The sequence below is a fragment of the Cottoperca gobio genome, chromosome 20 (assembly GCF_900634415.1).
Source record: "Cottoperca gobio chromosome 20, fCotGob3.1, whole genome shotgun sequence".
NCBI classification, from domain to species: Eukaryota; Metazoa; Chordata; class Actinopteri; order Perciformes; family Bovichtidae; genus Cottoperca; species Cottoperca gobio.
In genome coordinates, this window is record NC_041374.1 from 12830686 (window position 1) to 12849837 (window position 19152).

The following is a 19152-nucleotide window of genomic DNA, read 5'->3' on the forward strand; positions in this document are numbered from 1 at the left end:
CATAGTATTTATGTACAACTGTGTAGTGGTCCACTTACGGACAATGTTGTGATACCAGAGTGACGACTCCTAATGATAAGACAGCTCTACACTGTAACTACTCTGGCATTTCCGTACCCCTAAAACAGAGATGTTTGAAAACGCTGATACATCACTGAGGCTTTTTATCGTTAATGTTTTCTTGCTAACAACGCAAGTAAATTAATGAGGTTAAGATGTATGAATTTCCTTCCAGGAGGGGTTCAGATTGTGGTCTAACTGCCCATGGAACTGTTTATGAGGGTTTCTATGACTGGAGCGAGACGAAGGCTACAAGTCATTTCCCCTTCCGTTTACATTTTGCACAAAAATATATACATTTAAAAGCTACATGGATCTTTCAAATGTGGGGATAAGATGTTTGCATATGAGTGTGTCTGTGAGTGACTATGTGCTAGTGTTTGCATGTGTGTGTGTGTGTGTGTGAGCTTGCAGTAACTCCCCAGAGGACTGACTCATCTCAAGTCTCAGTAAGCAGCAGGAAACAGGAAGAGGAAATGGTCACCACAGAGCCCCTCTGGAGTTGTTTCTCTTTGTAGGAGTGTGTGGATATATTCAAATTCAGCTTGAGGTCTAATGGTGCATTTACACCCGTGTAATCAGAATCCGTGTGTGTGTGTGGAGATAAAACACACTGGCAGATGTGCTTCATCCCTCCTCATTCTGTCAGAATCACCACTACCACCCCTGTTGTGTTGTATTTCTCACCAAGGCCTCATAGGGCTAACAAGCCTGTCAAACCAATATTATTTCTGTTAGCACGCAAGCATGTGTGTGTGACCAAGACAAATGGACTTCCCGTAATTTCCTGAGCTTGCCTTCGTCTTGTCCCGTCAAAGGCTTTATCAAGTACCCACTCTTCCTGTCACTGGACCCTGGAAGTGGAAGTGTGTGTGTGAATGTGACAGAGAGTCTGTGACATAGAGAAAGAAACAGTGAGGCAAAGGGTTGCTCCACTCGAAAAACTGTGTGTGTGTATGTGAGTGAGAGAAAGAGTGTGTGTACATCTTTGCCCCATACCAGTTCAAAGGGAACCTCCCATTGAGTGTGTAACACATAAACACTGCAGGTAGCCCTACAGTGAAAAGATTCCTCATTTTAAAAATACAAACAGCTTTTGGAGTCTTCTCAACTGCAAATAGAGAAAAATAAACCAGAATACAGCACAGATATTTTTCTTATATTTGATCGATTGTAATTCTTCATCTTTTGTTTCAATCAAAGACTCCGTAATAGATTCCATGTTTTTATAAGTCTCATTTGATTGAATGCACTAGAAGCACATAGTGCAAGGTTAACAGTGATTCTGTTTGCAGGGACCTTCGTGTGAAAGCTTAGCATCTTAGGGTGTTGCTGGGTATTGAGGTTACCTGGCCGTGCAGACATGCTAGGTATTTATAGTCCACTGCTGAGTCTGGGCCAGCCAGAGAGCACGTGAAGCTAAGACACCACGGTCAGGATCAAAGCCTACAAAGACTGAAGAGCAGGTCTACAAACCAGCCCCCCTCCCCTCGCTGCCCTACTTTCTGACAGCTTTTTTTCCCCAGCTTCAAAACTAGCTACCTGGAACTGCAGACCTACATCTCACTGTGACTAAATCATTAAGAAAATGGCACAGAGTGTGTTGATGTATTGGTTTGCAAGGCAGACACTGGTCTTTATAAAAAAATGGGATCAGTCAGTGTTGCAGACGTGCAATCTATATGTACAGTATATCTCAAAAGTGAGTACACCCTTTAGATTTTTGCAAATATTCTGTTATATCCTTTCAGGGGATAACATTATCCTACTGAAACTTTGATATAACTTAAGGTAGTCAGTGTGCTGCTTGAATAACAGTATAGATTTATTGTCCTTTGAAAATTACTCAGTACACAGCTGTTAATGTCTAAACAGCTGGCAACAAAAGTGAGTACACCCCATAGTGAACATGTCCTAATTGTGCCCAATGATGTTGTTTTCCCGCCCTGGTGTCATGTGACTCGTTAGTGTTACAAGGATTCAGGTGTAAATGATAAGCAGGGCTGTTAAATTTGGTGTTTTGGGCACAATTCTCTCTGAATGCTGGACAACATGGCACCTCATGGCAAGGAACTCTCTGAGCGGCTGAAAAAAAGGATTATTACGCTTCACAAAGATGGCCTTGGCTATAAGAAGATTGCCAACACCATGAAAATGAGTTGCAGCACAGTGGCTAAGATCATACAGCGGTTTTCCAGGACAGGTTCCACTTGGAACAGGCCTCGCCAGGGTCGACCAAAGAAGTTGAGTCCACGTGCTCAGCGTCATATCCAGAGGTTGGTTTCCAAAAATAGACGTGCGAGTGCTTCCAGCATTGCTGCAGAGGTTGCAGAAGTGGGATGTCAGCCTGTCAGTGCCCAGACCATACGCCGCACACTGCATCAAATCGGTTTGTATGGCCGTCGCCCCAGACAGAAGCCCCTTCTGAAACCGATGCAAACAGTTTGCTGAAGACAATGAATCCAAGAACATGAGTTACTGGAACCATGTCCTGTGGTCTGATGAGACCAAAATAAACCTGTTTGGGTCAGATGGTGTCCGGCGTGTGTGGCGGCACCCTGGTGAGGAGTACCAAGACAAATGTGTTTTGCCTACAGTCAAGCATGGTGGTGGCAGCATCATGGTCTGGGGCTGCATGAGTGCTGCCGGCACTGGGGAGCTGCATTTCATTGAGGGACACATGAATTCCAATATATACTGTGACATCCTGCAGCAGAGCATGATCCCCTCTCTTCGGAAACTGGGCCGTAGGGCAGTTTTCCAACATGATAATGACCCTAAACACACCTCCAAGATGACAACGGCCTTGCTGAAGAAGCTGAAGGTTAAGGTGATGGACTGGCCAAGTATGTCTCCAGACCTAAACCCAATTGAGCACATGTGGGGCATCCTCAAGAGGAAGGTGGAGGAGTGCAAGGTGTCCAACATCCGTGCGCTCCGTGATGTCGTCGTGGAGGAGTGGAAGAAGATTCCAGAAGCAACCTGTGCAGCTCTGGTGAATTCCATGCCCAGGAGGGTTAAAGCAGTGCTAGATAACAATGGTGGTCACACAAAATATTGACACTTTGGGCACAATTTAGACATGTTCACTATGGGGTGTACTCACTTTTGTTGCCAGCTGTTTAGACATTAACAGCTGTGTACTGAGTAATTTTCAAAGGACAATAAATCTATACTGTTATTCAAGCAGCACACTGACTACTTTAAGTTATATCAAAGTTTCAGTAGGATAATGTTATCCCCTGAAAGGATATAACAGAATATTTGCAAAAATCTAAAGGGTGTACTCACTTTTGAGATATACTGTATCTATGGGATGACCTGAAACTGAACTCTTTCAAATATAACATCACATTAGATTCCACTGAAATATGTATCAATAAAGCACACGTTTCTGTCACTGTTATTTTTATTGCACCTCGATCTCAGTGCAGAGCGTTATTGTCTTCTGTGGTCTAAATGTCATTTTGGAGGCTTTTACACTCTGGCAAGAAGAAAACACGGGGGCTTAAGAAAGCCTTGGAACATCAGCTAAATGTTTGTTTCCAGCAGCTTCAATCTTATCTCTCAGAACTTGGAAGTTGAAGATCCACTCGTAAAAATGTGTTACGGGAAGACTGTTGAACATACAAACTCGCTGGTTGATGGGAAATCTTCTCTACCTAAAGTCTGGGAAATAACATCAGCCAACAAAAACAAGATTTATTACGATAGAGAAAAATCTTACATTAAAGTCAATAAAAAATCATGTACAATCAATGTTATGGGGCTTATGTGCCCGACATTTTCTTGGCCAGGTGCAGGGACTTTACAGTACGAGACTTACTTTATGGCCAAGAAATAGTCAAGTGTATTTACCAAAACGTCAAACTATTCCTTTAAAAGGAGACTCTTCTCCACTAATGTAGTACCGTGACAGCATATGAAGTTTAGCTGATGTATCTGAAGTATAGCTCGAATTCAATCCAAAAGTAACAACCACCAAAATGTCCGTTCAATTATACTAACTACACAGTTGTTCTGCCGATCAGATCGCTTCATAGCAGCGATTGGCAGCCTTAACTAAAAGTAAGTAAAAGTATTGGACTTCACAGCAGACAAACCTCACTGTGTAGTTTAATCTTACAGAGTCGAGCTGTAAAACTTTGATCCTGCTCACAGATGACTGTACATGGTTAATTTACATTCAGAATATGAATTGCCCCACGGTCAGTTCTGTCTTCCAGATGAGCAACCTTGCACTGAGACTGAGTAATGTTTACATCGTGCATGTATATTTCACTTTCTTCAGTCCACTATCTCCCAGCCGCGAGGCAAGTCTCCCTTGGGCACCTTCTGGCTTCATCTTAAAGAAGAAGAACGACGGAGATTTTATATTCAACAAGTGAAATTCCTGTCTCTGACACATCTTCAAAAACTTAATCTTTCACAAGGTGCCAACGGCAGCATCTGTCATCTCTCCATCGTATCTGAGCGAACAGCAACGCATTTGATTTCACAGGGACATTTATGTTCTTCTGATCTCACTGAGAGGTTTTTCAGTAGTATAAAGATCCTGCAGAAGCCGTGCACGCACAGGACTGTATGTATGTCAACGATGCGTTTTCCAGATGCTCAAGGCTCTTAGGCAACTATGAGGGGGGTTGGGGGTCTTTTCTTCTCTGTATTGCTTCCCAGAGGTGGAGGTGGAGTGGGTGGATGTGCTGTCATTCAAAGTGGGGGCATTTCTAAAAGCTAATCTTCATCCTCCACACTCTGCTCAGAACATCGGATCCCACTTCACAATATACCAACTGTTATGTGTTATATAATATCCAAAAAGATGCGGTTTTGCTTCAATTGCATGGGCTGATGAGGCGGAATAAAGTTTGGATTCATGCAGTAGATCAAATAATATGGTGGAGGAAGCCTTGGGATTCATACATAAAGAGCTGTGGTTTCCAGCATTCTGGATGAACACACACTAATGAGGATTAGTAGCCTCTATCATTGTCTAGTTGACTTAATGAGAAATAATTCACACATGGTTGCTATATATTTCAGAGAAACAGCCAAAAACAGACAGTGGAGGTGTGCTTATGGGCACAGCAGCATCAATGGTAAAACACTGATAACAGACCAGACTGAACAGTTTGTAATTATTTTCATGGGAAGACACAGGATGTCACGAGCCTCATGAAATGACTTCTAATGTCTCTCTTAAGGCACAATCTTTAATAGCAGATAATGCGTGTTATCCATTACAGCTCATGTCTTCAGGGAAGTGTTAATCAATAATAATCTCTCCATCTGGCTTCAGGTGTATTAGCGAACATTAGGTTTATCTAGCAGTGTTGTTCTGTGCTGCTGCACAGCTAAGTTCATGCTAGTGTTCAATTACTGTAAGTAAGAGTTCAGTTTCATAACAAAGTGAGATATCCCCCATTAAAATAAATGACGTATTAAATGCTACAATTCTGAAATTCAAAGCTGCCAATGAGGAGATTATTATGTGATGCATTACATCTTTACATTTAATGTAATGGCATACGTTTTGTTTGGGTAAGATTCTACAGACAGACGCTACGCTCTGTGTTTCTGTACACAGCAGCTAAATGCTAACATGCTTACAGTGACAGATTTAGTGCTAATGTATACATGCAGGTATAACGTTACCCAATGTTCACCATCTTAGTTTAGCGTGTTAGCATGCTAACGTTTGTTAATTAGCACTTAACGCACAACTGAGGCTTATGGGGGAAGTATTGAACAAATAAAGAAATTGTCCTGATGGTGGCGCCAGATGAAAACTCAGAGGATCAACAAAGTAAATGCTATTCAATCTGGGGGAACTTTAGATATGAATTTGCTGCGATCACAGCTATACAGGTGAACGGTCACAGACTTGCCATGAACACAAACTCTGCATGACACCCATCTGCATGCAACGTATCCTCATACAACAGTTTGTATGATATCTTACAAATATAATTTCATAATAGTGTGTTCTTCTATGAATGTCCAGAAACACCTGGCAATTTCAGCTCATTACATGCATACAGTCTTTTCAAAATAAAATTTTGTCTCCACAGAAAAAGGTTTGGGCAACAAAACTACTTGGTTATGTTTAAGAAAAGATCGTGGTTTGGTTGAAATTATCTCTGGAAGCTACAAACAGTGTTTGCTGCATGATACCCATCCACACCCTTACTTTCCACCTCAGGCAAACTGCTTTCTGCATTTGGCAGTGGATGTAAATCATGAGGCGTGGATTCATCAATGATGTAATTACTAGATATACCAGACTGCATAATGAGTTAGGTCAAGGCAGACATTGGGACATGAGGCCCAAGAAAGATTAGAGAGAGGTGGTTTTGGAATGAAACACTGAAATCAATGATCCCTTCATGTTAGAAAAGATGCGGTGTCCATTCTATGATCAGAAAGACCAAAGAAACCATCATATGGTAAAACATCTTTCCCCAGTTGATGAAACCCAATCAAACAGCTATTACATGCTTTTTGTCTTGTCATTTTGTCATTTTACTCCAGGCTATGTTAATGGAAACAAAATGCTTCCAAAGTGCCATATTTTACTCTCATATTAAATTATTGAAGCGAAAAGTTACTGAGAAACACCACACTGAGACTGCACACATCCGCATGACTAATGTGCACAATCTGCACAAGTGAGCTTGAAACAGTGCGTATTTAATTCTTCATGTTTATAATGGGAACTCCTCGGGGTGTATGTTAAGCGATGCTAACCCACTTACGCCATATAGATATGACAAGCTGGCTATTTGTGGCCAGAGCTTGAGCTGCTGCTGTTTTGTAGTCAATTTAAGATTTCGCTGTCACTTAGTTTTGATGCGTTATGTACATCAAGAACATTTTCCACACTTACTATATCTTACATCAGAAATTTAACTGGGCCCAATAAGATGAACACCAGAGAGAGGGCGCGTGTCTGTGTTGCAGCCCTGCTTTTTGATGCAATGATGAGGAGTATCTTTTAACTTATTATTTCTGTCTGTTGCATCTTTACTAAACCAGATAACACAACGACCAAAAAGCCAACAAAGACGACTCAAACTTAAAAGAGCATAGTAGACTGACACCCGGGATTTAAATGATTGAAATATTGAACTTCATAATTTACGTTCCAGGCTTTAAATGTCTCGAGCGAATAATACAGACGACATTATGTTTATCTTTTTTTCCATGAAGATTTGGATTTATGGCACCGTCTCTTTGAGTATTTGCCCGTTATGGCTCTGGTCAACACTATAATCCAGCATTGACAGAGGAAAGCAATAAAAATGGCTGACATGTAAACTACCATGATGAATAGTGGTGCGAGGTGCAACAAGATGGATAACCCTGCTGCAGCCTTTTGTTTACCTACAGTCAGTGTGGTTGTAAATCATACTGTAAGTACAGCAGAGCCGAAAACGCTATGCGTCGGCTGTTGGCCAGAAAGCTGCTATGTTTGAGCTGCTCGTAAACTGTGAAGCATTTTGCTATCTGTCAAGGTTTTATCTAAAACTTTTGGATATGGTGGTTTTTCTCTTAATTTAAGCACCTAGTCTAACTGGTAGTGACTTATTGTGTATGAAAGCAGTGCAGCGTTTCTTTACCAGGCTGCTGCAGCTTCCCTGCGGAGTGCTTCCCTCGTGAGGGCCACAGACCTCCCGGCTTTTCTCCCCTCCTAACGAGTTCATTACATTCACCTGGTGTCCCAGGTGTAAATCAGCTCCTCATTAGAAGGCTGCAGTAAAAACAAAGCAGTTAAAATATATTTCGAACTCTTCCCCTGTGGAAAAGAAGAAACACTTTAAATAATTAATCTTTTAAATGTTATTATAATCTAGCTTCATACAAAGAGTTTACAATTAGAGATGCATTCAATGTGTATGCTCAGGCTGCAGAGAATTATTCTCTTGTTTAGTCAGAGTTATTCAAATAGTGTCACGATCAATAAGTAGTTATAAAACCAACATACTTTACCATTTAGTACAAACAGGAAATTATATGATATGTGCGCTGGAAAACAATCTGTGTGTTTTGAACTTCACAAAGAGAAATCTAAAGGTTTGTCCAAAAATAAAATACTTATTTTGTGTTTTATATCTCTATGGAGCTCTTGCACCACCGCTCACAGTATATTCTTTGTTTGCACTTGTGAGCATATATATATATGCATTGTGCATTACACTGTGCAACAGATTCAAATTCAAGAGGAATTATTGCATATTCTGCCCCCTTTAAATATACTTGGTTTTGTCACTTCTCCTGTGTGCCTAGATTAACGAAGTATAGAATTTAGCCATAGCTCTTTATTTCCTCCCACATGTTGTAGAGCAGTAAATCCCTATAACTGATTTCAGCTTTTGGTGGTCCCCTCTTGTGAATCGTAAGGTCCCACGGGGTGAGGCAGGGCCGACTAACATTCAAGTATTGGGGTCTATGACTGACACAGCAGGATCAAAGGCTCTGGGAAGAGAAAAAAAATCCTGAGGAATGTCCATATGGATTTTCACTGACTGCCTCAGGACATCGTTTACAACACAGACAACCCACTCAAACTTGCTCTTACACTCGGTTATGGTTTTTGGTGAGTCTTGGAAGTCTTGGCTCCCCAAATGAGTTTACAAGGAGCTAAAATATGCAGCTTTTTAACAGTATCCTGATAACTTCACTACAGCAGTTGTTTGAGGGACAGAGCTTATATTTTCGAACTGAAACACCCCTTTGGGAGACTACTTTTCCCCGTTTGCTTCATTTCATCCTCAGTTAACTGCAGGATAATGTTTCAGCGGCGAGGGAATGAGATCTTCATGTCAACGTGATGAAACAATGGAGATTGTATTGCCGATTGGTTAGGGAGTGAGTGGGTGGAGGGATGAGGTGATGTCTTTAGCATGGCTGCCACAATGGATTCAATGATAATAACAGCAGTGAACACAATAGCAAGACGTCGTGGGATGCCTCATGCTATCTCTGAGTTTCTCCTCAGTTATCAGCACGCTGAATGAGAAAAAAAATCTTCCTTAATCCTCAATCTGTGATGATTATATGATGCTGAGGTTCTTCTAAACACACACACACACACACGCACGGACACACTGCGTTTGAAGTTATAAACACGCACGCACACACGCACACGCACACACACACACGTGCGTTTGAAGTTATAAACAGATGCTTTTCAATGTGTGAACGATATTGTTCAATACGCTGTGACTAAAAAAAGATTGAGGAAGAAAATCAATAATCCTCAAATTGCCCTTGTAAATGTATCTTAAACTGCACAATTACCTTTTCACCATTCAAACTCAATTCTGGCATATGTTCTTACAGAAAACCTGTGAAAGATGTTGGCATTTATCAGGCAGGGAGGTGCACAAGAAAGGCTAGTGGGTTGTATTTTTGGAATTGTAGGATCGCCCCTCACAATTCTCTAAAGCCCAAGATGATGTCATCAAATTGCCTGATTTGTCTCCAAAACCTCAATAAATTCAGGTTATACGCATAGGATGAAGAAAAAGACAGAAATCCTTACGATTACGAGGCTCACTTTCTTTTTATAACTTGTATTCATGCACAAACATTTCTATAATCTATAGTAGCCCCATATTGTTTTGATTGCATTGTTGTTAAGTACTAATAAAATACTGATACCCACATTCATTTAATTCCTACATTTGTGGTATATATGTCACATATGTTTCCTCTTGTCTGTACAGCAGAGTGTGTGTTGGTACAGTACACTGCTGGTCAGACCATGTGAAATTCAGCTGGAGTTACTTCACCTGTCAGCAAAGTGAGGATTTTTTACATCAGATGTGTTATTTATTACTGGTGTGTGTGTGTGTGTGTGTGTGTGTGTGTGTGTGTGTGTGTGTGTGTGTGTGTGTGTGTGTGTGTGTGTGTGTGTGTTTCCTGAGGGGCTGGAGGTTGACGTGATTTACCTGGACAGACATGACGCCCTTGCTTTTGACCTTACCCTGCTGAGATGGAGTTATTAGAAGGGAAAGAGATAAAGGATCATACTCAAACTCAAAGCATGCACTGTTGTTAACTCTCATTCCTGTGGAGCACGTCATAGAACTGAAATGACCTGAAATGAAGTTTAAGAGATGGAGTAAGAGTGTGACATAGCACTGGGAGTTTCTCCTATTGGGATTCTGTTCCAAAGTTTGTGCTGGAACACGAGTTTTAGTAGAAATCTCAGCAGCTGGACGACTGAGAGCAGGAACAACTCGTACTAATGGCCCTGTTATCACATAGCTATTAGTTAGAGGCACTTTTAACTTTTCCTGAATATGCTGGAACTGCAGTGTCCTCCACGAACAAAGAAACCCCCACAGAACATTACTTCAGATGTGTGTAGTGTCAGGTTTTCCATCCTGGCATTCCACATATGCAGTTTATAAAGACAATGGTGGCATATTTCTAACATTGTTACCGTTTTTGAAACAATGGATCTCTGATTTTACACAGATGTAAACAAAAGCAGGCCTCTCATTTCTAGCAGACGACATGTCGTCTGTGTCATACGACACCATAAACACAGATTAATGAAACCGTATGTGTTGGTCTTGCATACTTACATTGAAAATGAGCGACCAAAGAGGCGGCTGAACTTTGTCTTGTGTCATCATTTTCCAAAAGCCTGTTCTTTCTTATCCACACTAAAACATGAGCCGGGTGTTTACATATTTATTTCACTCTTGGGGGACATTTTCCAAAAGCTCTGTTTGCAGATGGAGGGCCACAAACCAGAGATACAGATTTGTAAGGACATGATCTGAGGTAAACCTTTTTCTAGAAAACTCTGCTGTCTGACTGAAGAGTTAATGCAAGTGTTTGATGAGGAGAGCGCAGGACTAAATGGCAGTCCTGCAGGCAATGAAGACTGAGGGGAAACGTGTGTCGCATTCCAATCAGCCACACGTCTGTATATCCAAACACACTAATTATGTATTATGGGCGTTAATGAGCCATGGCACTGATTGCCAAACATTAGCTAGTTTTTCTCTCCCAGGCAATCAGGCTTTTATTGGCTCCTCTCTATGTGGATTGAATTTTATACACCGGCTGCATCTGTCAGACCGACGTGATCACACACTCACACAAGAGTAAAGACGCATTCATGTAAATGCACAAATAACAATAATCAATCTCACGTGCAACAACAGACACACGGGAAACAATTATGACACACACACACACATTCCAGACCGGACTGGATTCTATTTCTCTCCATATTGTGTATTTATATGCAAATTGTGTATTTTTTAATGTGAATTTAACGTCCATTGTTTGCCACTAGGCACAATAACAGAGAGAGGAGGCTGTTAAATATTCACACGTCTACAGCTTCAACAGAAGAATGTTTGATGTGAACAGCGTGTTAGAAAAAGACCCTTTTTCTCCCTGAAACACAAACAGCATTTTGCTGACTTCCTTTCCTGCTTCTTTATAAATGTTTTATCTAGCATCGCCTGCAAATATGAGATATAGAGGCATTTAAAGGTCAGTGAACATTTTGAAATCTTGTTGATTGATGTACACTAAATGAATTTACATTTACAGGTGATATTTTCAACCCTTACAGACCTTTGTAGTTTTCTGTCTTCTATAAAAGGTGTCTTCAAACTCCAATACAGTATTAGCAAACGCTAAGTTGGAGCGTTTGGTTCCTTCGCTGGAACGTCCTTGCACTTCACACTCAACCTCTTAAGAGTCTTTTGCTCAGAAAAGTAAAGCAATCTTTAAAAAGAACTGCTCTAAAGCATCAGGTGCAGATGATGCTAACACGATCTGTAGGTGCTCTCACACCTGATGGTTTAGTGTAGTTGGATCAGCCCCAACCCCCCCCCCCCCCCCCCGTGTGTTTCCTTCCTGATTTATGTCACATGTGGTGGTGAGAAAACCCTCAAGCTAACAGCTGATCCCTGGTCAGCCCCAGTTAGAGATAGTCACAAACTGCTTTCACGTGATGAAAGTTTTCAAAATGTACTGAAGGAGAGATGAAGAAATCAGATGTTACTGGGTTCATAATAATAGAGAGCCGCAGAAAAGAGGAATACAAGCGGCGTGCAGAAAACTGGGACAGTGTGCTGCGTTCTGTGTGAAACCAATAAAACTGTTGGCATGTCGTACCTCAAAGAAGCTTCACCTATTTTGTTGAGGCGCCCTCGATGAGAGACGGTGATGGATGTCCCAGAATAGATAAAGAGGAGGTGATCAGTGGCTTTGCATGTCGATAGCAGATATTAGAAATGGTCTTTGTTTGCTTCCTGAGGATTAAATGATCCAACTGATCCACGTAGACTGATATATGGGGCCATTATTGATCTTTCTGTGAAAACTGTACACATGACATCCATGTTTAATTCACTTTCCATTCAAAATCCGATCAATGGCTTTGCGGTGTGACAATATTGAGCTTCTGATTGGTATTTATTGAAGTATGAAAGAATATTTTATGTACAGTATATTATCTGGAATTACAGTTGAGAGTTTTAGTATTCTACAGTATAATAACACACGCCAAAGTATGAAATTATGACGACATAAAACTAAATTGCTGCCAATTTTTGTGCACCGTCTACTAATATAAACACAAACACTTACAGATTGAAGTGATTGTTGTTTTTCCGAAATGTCAGTGGAAGCAGACAGAGTGCAACTAACGTGCACCTGCATTCACACACACACAGATCCATCCACCCACACTTTCTTCTGGGCAGACACACCCCTCATCCTGCTTTAATTGCTCTGGTGTGAATCACTGGATGTAACGCTGCAGCCGTGGCCAGACAGCCAGTTTATTATTCTCCATCAGTGGGACAGTGCCTCCTGCATCAACACTCATCTGCTGCATGGCTGCTGAGCCTGTGACCTCTGCTTCATGTGCTCACACTGGACACCTGCAGCTAATACATGACCTTTTTGTTATATTTTTGGGCTTTTTCACGCCTTTATGAGAAGTGCAGATTGTGAAAGGGGGAGAGAGAGAAGGGGAACGACATACAGCAAATGGACTCGAACCAGTGGCTGCTGTGGCAAGGACTCAGCCTTTATATATGGGGCGCCTGTGCTACCCGGTGAGCTACCGGGACGCCCCCTAATGCATGACCTTTGAGCTCATTAATTTAAAGTCTTAGATTATGTCTCACTGTACGGGGACAGCTTTAGTTAAAATTATTGCCTCTCATTTCCTTTGTTCTAATTTTCCGGACATTTCTATTAACAGTGGTGCGAGCGCTGATGAATGTAATACTTGTGAGTCTTCAGAGACTCCGTTTGGCTGTGTGCAGATGGTCAGTTTTGTTGCGAATGAGTGTGACTCATGTATTCAGTGAAGCCAAAAAGTACAACTACACGTGACTCGTCCCCCAAAATGGCCTGCCAGCTAAAACTGGAAAGCCTCCAAAGCTCTGTTCAGCATGCAGTGCATCTTCAGCTTTTGGACATGTTGTACCTGCCAACTGGCCTCAGGGTGTCATAACCTTAATTTAATATTAGAAGGTGAATTTGACTGATAACTGTGTGAGAATTAATAACAAAAAGGAGGAGTTTTAGAGGATGCACTCATCATGTCTGTGTTTGGATTGCAACACTGACATTGACATGCAACGCAATTGAGCATTGGGCTACATAAGGCCTCACTAACTCCTTTCTAACGCCACACCCTCAGATTTCTTTACTTTTTCAGCCCCAACCAACACTGACTCAAACGACATCACTTGAGGCAATTTGTCAATTTCACAGAGCTAAAGAAAAGTCTTTTTACGACTTGTTTATGCAGTAACACTCCCCAACACATGTAAACAGACAGATGTGAGCGCTTTGCATACTTTTCTTTTTGTCCTGCTTTTTTCACACACTAATTGGTGGAGGTAGTTTGGACTGTATGGAGACAGAAGACCTGAAACATGTACTGCCAAACACTGTTTTTCAGGTTTATACATTTAATCTTTAACTTATTTACATTAAAAAATCCTCCAAAATGATTTATCAGAAAGTACACATCTCCTATCAAGAAAAACAAAAAATGGTTTTCAGTGAATTATTATGCAAAGCACATCAGCCTATTCTTATCTGTTAGATTGACTCATATAGATGCCGGTGTGAGACATTAGTGCTTCCTCCTCTCATGATGCATTATCTCTGCACCTTCATGTAGCTCTGTCACAAACACGGCTGGACACCCTCCCACTGTTCAGCTGCTCACTACTGATACTTCCCTTTGATCAGAGCTACAGCTGATAAACTCTGTCTCATGTTATTAATGCACTGCTGCCTCAGATGTCTGGGATGATAAAATGCGTCGTCAGATTTATGGAATATGGAATGTCAGTCAGTGTCATCGCCCCTCTCTTTGATGGATGTGATACAGTTTGATTGATTACATATTGTGCAATTGATCAACACTAGTCTGCTTATCTATTAGATATCCTTAAATTAGACAATGTTAAAAACACTTACTGCTGAACATAATTCAACTTGAGTCTATTAATCTGGAGCATCATTGCATGAATGTTCATTTTAAATCAGTGTCATGTCACATTATTAGTACCAGTGGTGGATAGTTTTGTGATCAGTATTGATCTCTGAAAGCTTCTGCTCCAGGCCAGTTGTGTCTACTGTTTGTGTGTGTGTGTGTGTGTGTGTGTGTGTGTGTGTGTGTGTGTGTGTGTGTGTGTGTGTGTGGGTGTGTTTGTGTCAGTAGATAGATGACCCACAAAATGAGGTTTACGGGCAGGTTGCAAAACTTGAATGAGCAGAGCTCCCTGTCGAGCGTCGACTCAGATGCTAAAAATGTATCATTCGTTCGGGAGATGAGTTTAAACGGTGATTAGTCAAGCAGGTCCCACACAAACACACACACACAGAGAGGGTCAAGGGCACCGGCAGGAGTGAGCACAGCAGCGTGAAATGACGTGTCATACTAATAGCAATCATGTCAGCCCACAAAAGCATGCGGTTAACTTCACAGCACAGTTCATGCGAGTGCTCTGCTGCTACTGTTTGACCGCAGGTCGAATGAGTCATTCTTCTGGACAACATTCTTCCTCTCTCATTATTTCTAAATGTATGTGGTTTTTACATGTGAACACAAAATGTGCCGCATGGTGATGTTAAAACACACCGAAACATCATTGTAAGAAAGTATAAATGAGTTCCTTATATTTGAGGGATGTAAGTGTGTGTGTATGTTGTTGCACACTAACGAACGACACGTTACAGTAAGTGTCAGTAGATGTGTCGGAGCGTTTGAGAATACTGCCCTCATGTGTCTCCGCTCAGAAATGCAGCATCACCAGAGCACCAAGACCCAAATTACAAACCCCATCAGTCATAAGTCTGTGTATGTTCTTCATCATGTAAATAATATTGATTAAATAACACATCCTTATTTCCATTGCAGGTTATGGACACACTATCTAAACTTTCCCACACAGCGACTGCGCAACAAACTGGAATCAGGTAGAAGTGAAACGACACGATACAAACTTCTATAGCGTAAAATGTGACACAATGATACAGTATTATATGATGCAATCTACTATGGCTGGGTATATCATAATGATATTTTAAGCCTGAATGCTCTCTGTTTCCCTTCTAAAGGCCCTATCCATCCGAGGAGAGTGTCGAAGATGAGGATATCTACAACCACCTGGAGGACCTTATAGAGTATGTTTCCTCTCCTCTGCTATACACATCCATGTGCATGAACACTTTGAAACTTTGAAACTTCATTTCAAAAAGTAATTTTGTTAATTTAGCCCCTAGTGTCCCCATCACTTTGTAATCTACAAGCTATTGTGGGCAAAGGCTGGAAGCCACCTCCTCCAAGGCTTTCTGCACGAGCTCGCCACTCTTTTCTCAGTTAACCACAAGTCGTGTGGGCTTGATCTTTTTTTTTCTTCAAGCCTGTTTTCACACCCTATTCCCCACACACTTATAAATGTTTTGCAGATTTCTTATAAATATTTGCAAGTATACAAAAGTCTGTTTGAACTTGAGTGGACATCAGGTTAACCGGATGAATTAACTGAATTTTCTTCCTTTATTTTTAAATAACATTTTAAGATGCAGTCCTGCAGAGGCCTTGCTCTTAACATAATGTTCAAGCATTTCATTTTAAAGTAACTTCATCAAAACAACATAAAAAGCTTTTTTTTGCTTTTGAAAGTGAATAAGGAACACGACCATAATCCACCTACAAAAGCCTTTTTATCTGAATGCAATAACAACTTCTATAAAAACTGAATGTGAAGGATTTGAAGAGACTTGACTGTGACTTGGTTAAAATGGAGTTCTGAAGGTAATATAGTTTAGAATATGTTTGGACTGAAGCTGTCAGTTTATTATTCTATCCAAGGCAAATGTTTATTAAAACATTGAATTGCTCTCTATATTCAGCCAGTGTAGTCGCCTTTTGATCAAAGCAGAAACCAATAAGAAATATGGAACAAATATGCATTTAAAAGCTACTGTACCTTGTGTGTTAATGTAAGTCAGTGTCGATAACAGTAAAGATGCTGTTGGCGAGCCTCACACTGACACAGTGCTCCCGTCTATGTTTAGCGCTGACAGCTCCTAGTAGGAAGCAGCCCAGTTGTCAGTAGTGACAGGAAAACAGCAGTCTGACAGGAGCTAGCAGTGGATGGGAGGTGGAAGTGGCAGCTTGGATCACACTGAACAGAGTCGCGTTCACCGCTCAACTCCCATCTGCTCAGTGTTCAGCAGCAAATGGACACAACATGTGCAGAAACATACCCATTAACCCAACAGGAGAGCTTCACTACCACCATACACCACATATAGACAACTGCCTGAACTCCACCACTAACACTGCTGAAAGTCATGTCCAAAATGTAGTATTTAGGGCCATTATGTGTTCAACAGAGCACAGACTACATAAGAGGAAGAGAACATTGTGTATGTTACCATCTCATTGGCTTAATTCACTTTGATGCAACAGCAGCTCAGGGACAAGTTGCTTCTTGATCCCTTAAGAAAATCTAATTATTTAGTACATGCAACAAGGTGTCTTGACACTCAACAAAAACACTTCCAGTGTGTGGCTGGAATAAGTGTACGTGGAACTTTTATTAAATGTGGAAATTGTATTAAATAATACAGGTACACAATTCAATTTTCTCCTGCACATTTACATAACAGTGGTAAATTGATTGTTGGATAGGATTCAACAAGCCAGATTCAGATTTGGCTCCCCTTTTCCCCTCCCATCTAAGACCATGACTTGAGAACTCCATACTTCTCCAGAGCGCCATATTTTTCTCGCAAGCCAACTAGAGCAGAATGGGCTTTTTTCAGGAGGGGAGCTTAAAGAGGCAGGCGCTAAAACGGAGCATTTCAGACAGAGTGTGCATGCAGGTCTATTTAGACGGGCAGTATGAGAAAAATAATGTGGTTTTTTGCACATTAAAGCATGTAAATATGTTATAGTAGAGACCCAAAATACAGGTATGAACCTAAACATGAGCATCATACGGCCCCTTTAATCCTCACCCCTCACCTCACCCTCTATTCTTCACCCTAATATACCAGCACGCTTACAAGTGTGCTGTGTAGAGATCCGTCTCATGTTATTCTCCTCTTGATAAAATGTGGTTCTAAGCTACACACACACACACACACACACACACACACACACACACACACACACACACACACACACACACACACACCACACACTCACTGAGTCATGTCATGTTAGTCCAGTTGCTAAGGTAAAATAGTTGGCTCAGATGTGAGCAATCAGAACAGGCCTGTTATGTCAAACATAACAATCTTTTCTGGTGTGTGTGTGTGTGTGTGTGTGTGTGTGTGTGTGTGTGTGTGTGTGTGTGTGTGTGTGTGTGTGTGTGTGTGCGTGTGTGTGCGTGTGAGTGTGTCCATGTATGCATGTCAGAACCACTTTCACACCCCTGAATTAAGTTTTGTCCCCGGCTAACAAGATTTGTAGTATAGTAAGAAAAGAATCCACTTCTGTAAAACCCTAACTGTGTGTGTTTTTGTGCGAACCTTTCATGTGGCTGTCATGAAGAGTAAAAACCATTACCCGCTCACAGTGAAAGTCAGGATCAAACAGTTGTGTGATGCAATTTAATTGCTATCTTCTGTCATGTGTGCTGCAGCGAGAACGGGGTAGAGGATGAGGAGGACCTGTACGACTGCGTGTACGACGATGAAGATGGTGGAGAGATCTATGAGGATCTAATGAAGACAGAGGCCATCCCTCCTCCTGTTAGTGCTCCTCTCTTTAACTTCACACACTTCTTTACTATACCTCATTAATTCATGGTGACTCAGTTTGGCACATACCACATTGAGTCACCATCTACATTAAATAAATAGTTTGACATTTCATGAAACATGCTTCATTGCTTGCTTGCAGAGAGAGAGAGGTGAAGATTTATATCGCTCTCATGTCTGTACGTTAAGAATATGAAGCTTTTTTAGTTATATATAGTGTTTGTTGGATTAAACATATAGCATGTTTATTACTGAGCTTTAGAGGTGCTGGTATGTGAATACCTTTGGACAGAGCCAGGCTAGCTTTCCCCCTCTCTGCCTTTCAGCCTTGGTGCTAAGCTAACCAGCTGCTGGCCACAGCTTCATATTTAGCGTTCACAGTGTGCATACTAAAACTGGACATTGGAAGTCCTGAAAACTATCTCTTGTTGCCTTTAATGGGCTGCTAGTGTGTGAAATTGCCTTATGGAGCTTCAAGATACCAAGGGTGAACAAGGGTAAAGAAAGCAGTACCAACCTTTATATTAACTATGAGCCTTTGAAATCCTATTTAAATCCTAGAATTCTATAGATTTAAGCTTGAAATTTACTTTGTTTTTTTACATTATCCACTATGTTATTCCACAGAATGTATTAAGTGAATGTGTATATTTAATGTATATTTACATTCTAAGTGTATTGTTCAATAAAAATGATGGTCCCTCGTATTCTAGCATGTGTGACTCTGACCTTGCTCAAAGGGTTGAACAGACTACATCTGGATGAAGACTCAACAGTTTGTCAGCCCACAGTGCTGACACATAGTAACAG

The 19152-nt window shown here is 41.1% G+C and overlaps 1 protein-coding gene across 1 annotated transcript in view; it reads left to right on the plus strand.

Moving 5' to 3' along the window:
- The window catches only part of vav3 (vav guanine nucleotide exchange factor 3), an 82410-nt gene that overhangs the window by 21361 nt on the left and 41897 nt on the right, over positions 1–19152 (plus strand). Inside the window, 3 exon segments of the mRNA XM_029457603.1 lie at positions 15485–15543; positions 15685–15750; positions 18225–18333. Coding sequence (XP_029313463.1) covers positions 15485–15543; positions 15685–15750; positions 18225–18333 — 234 coding nt within the window.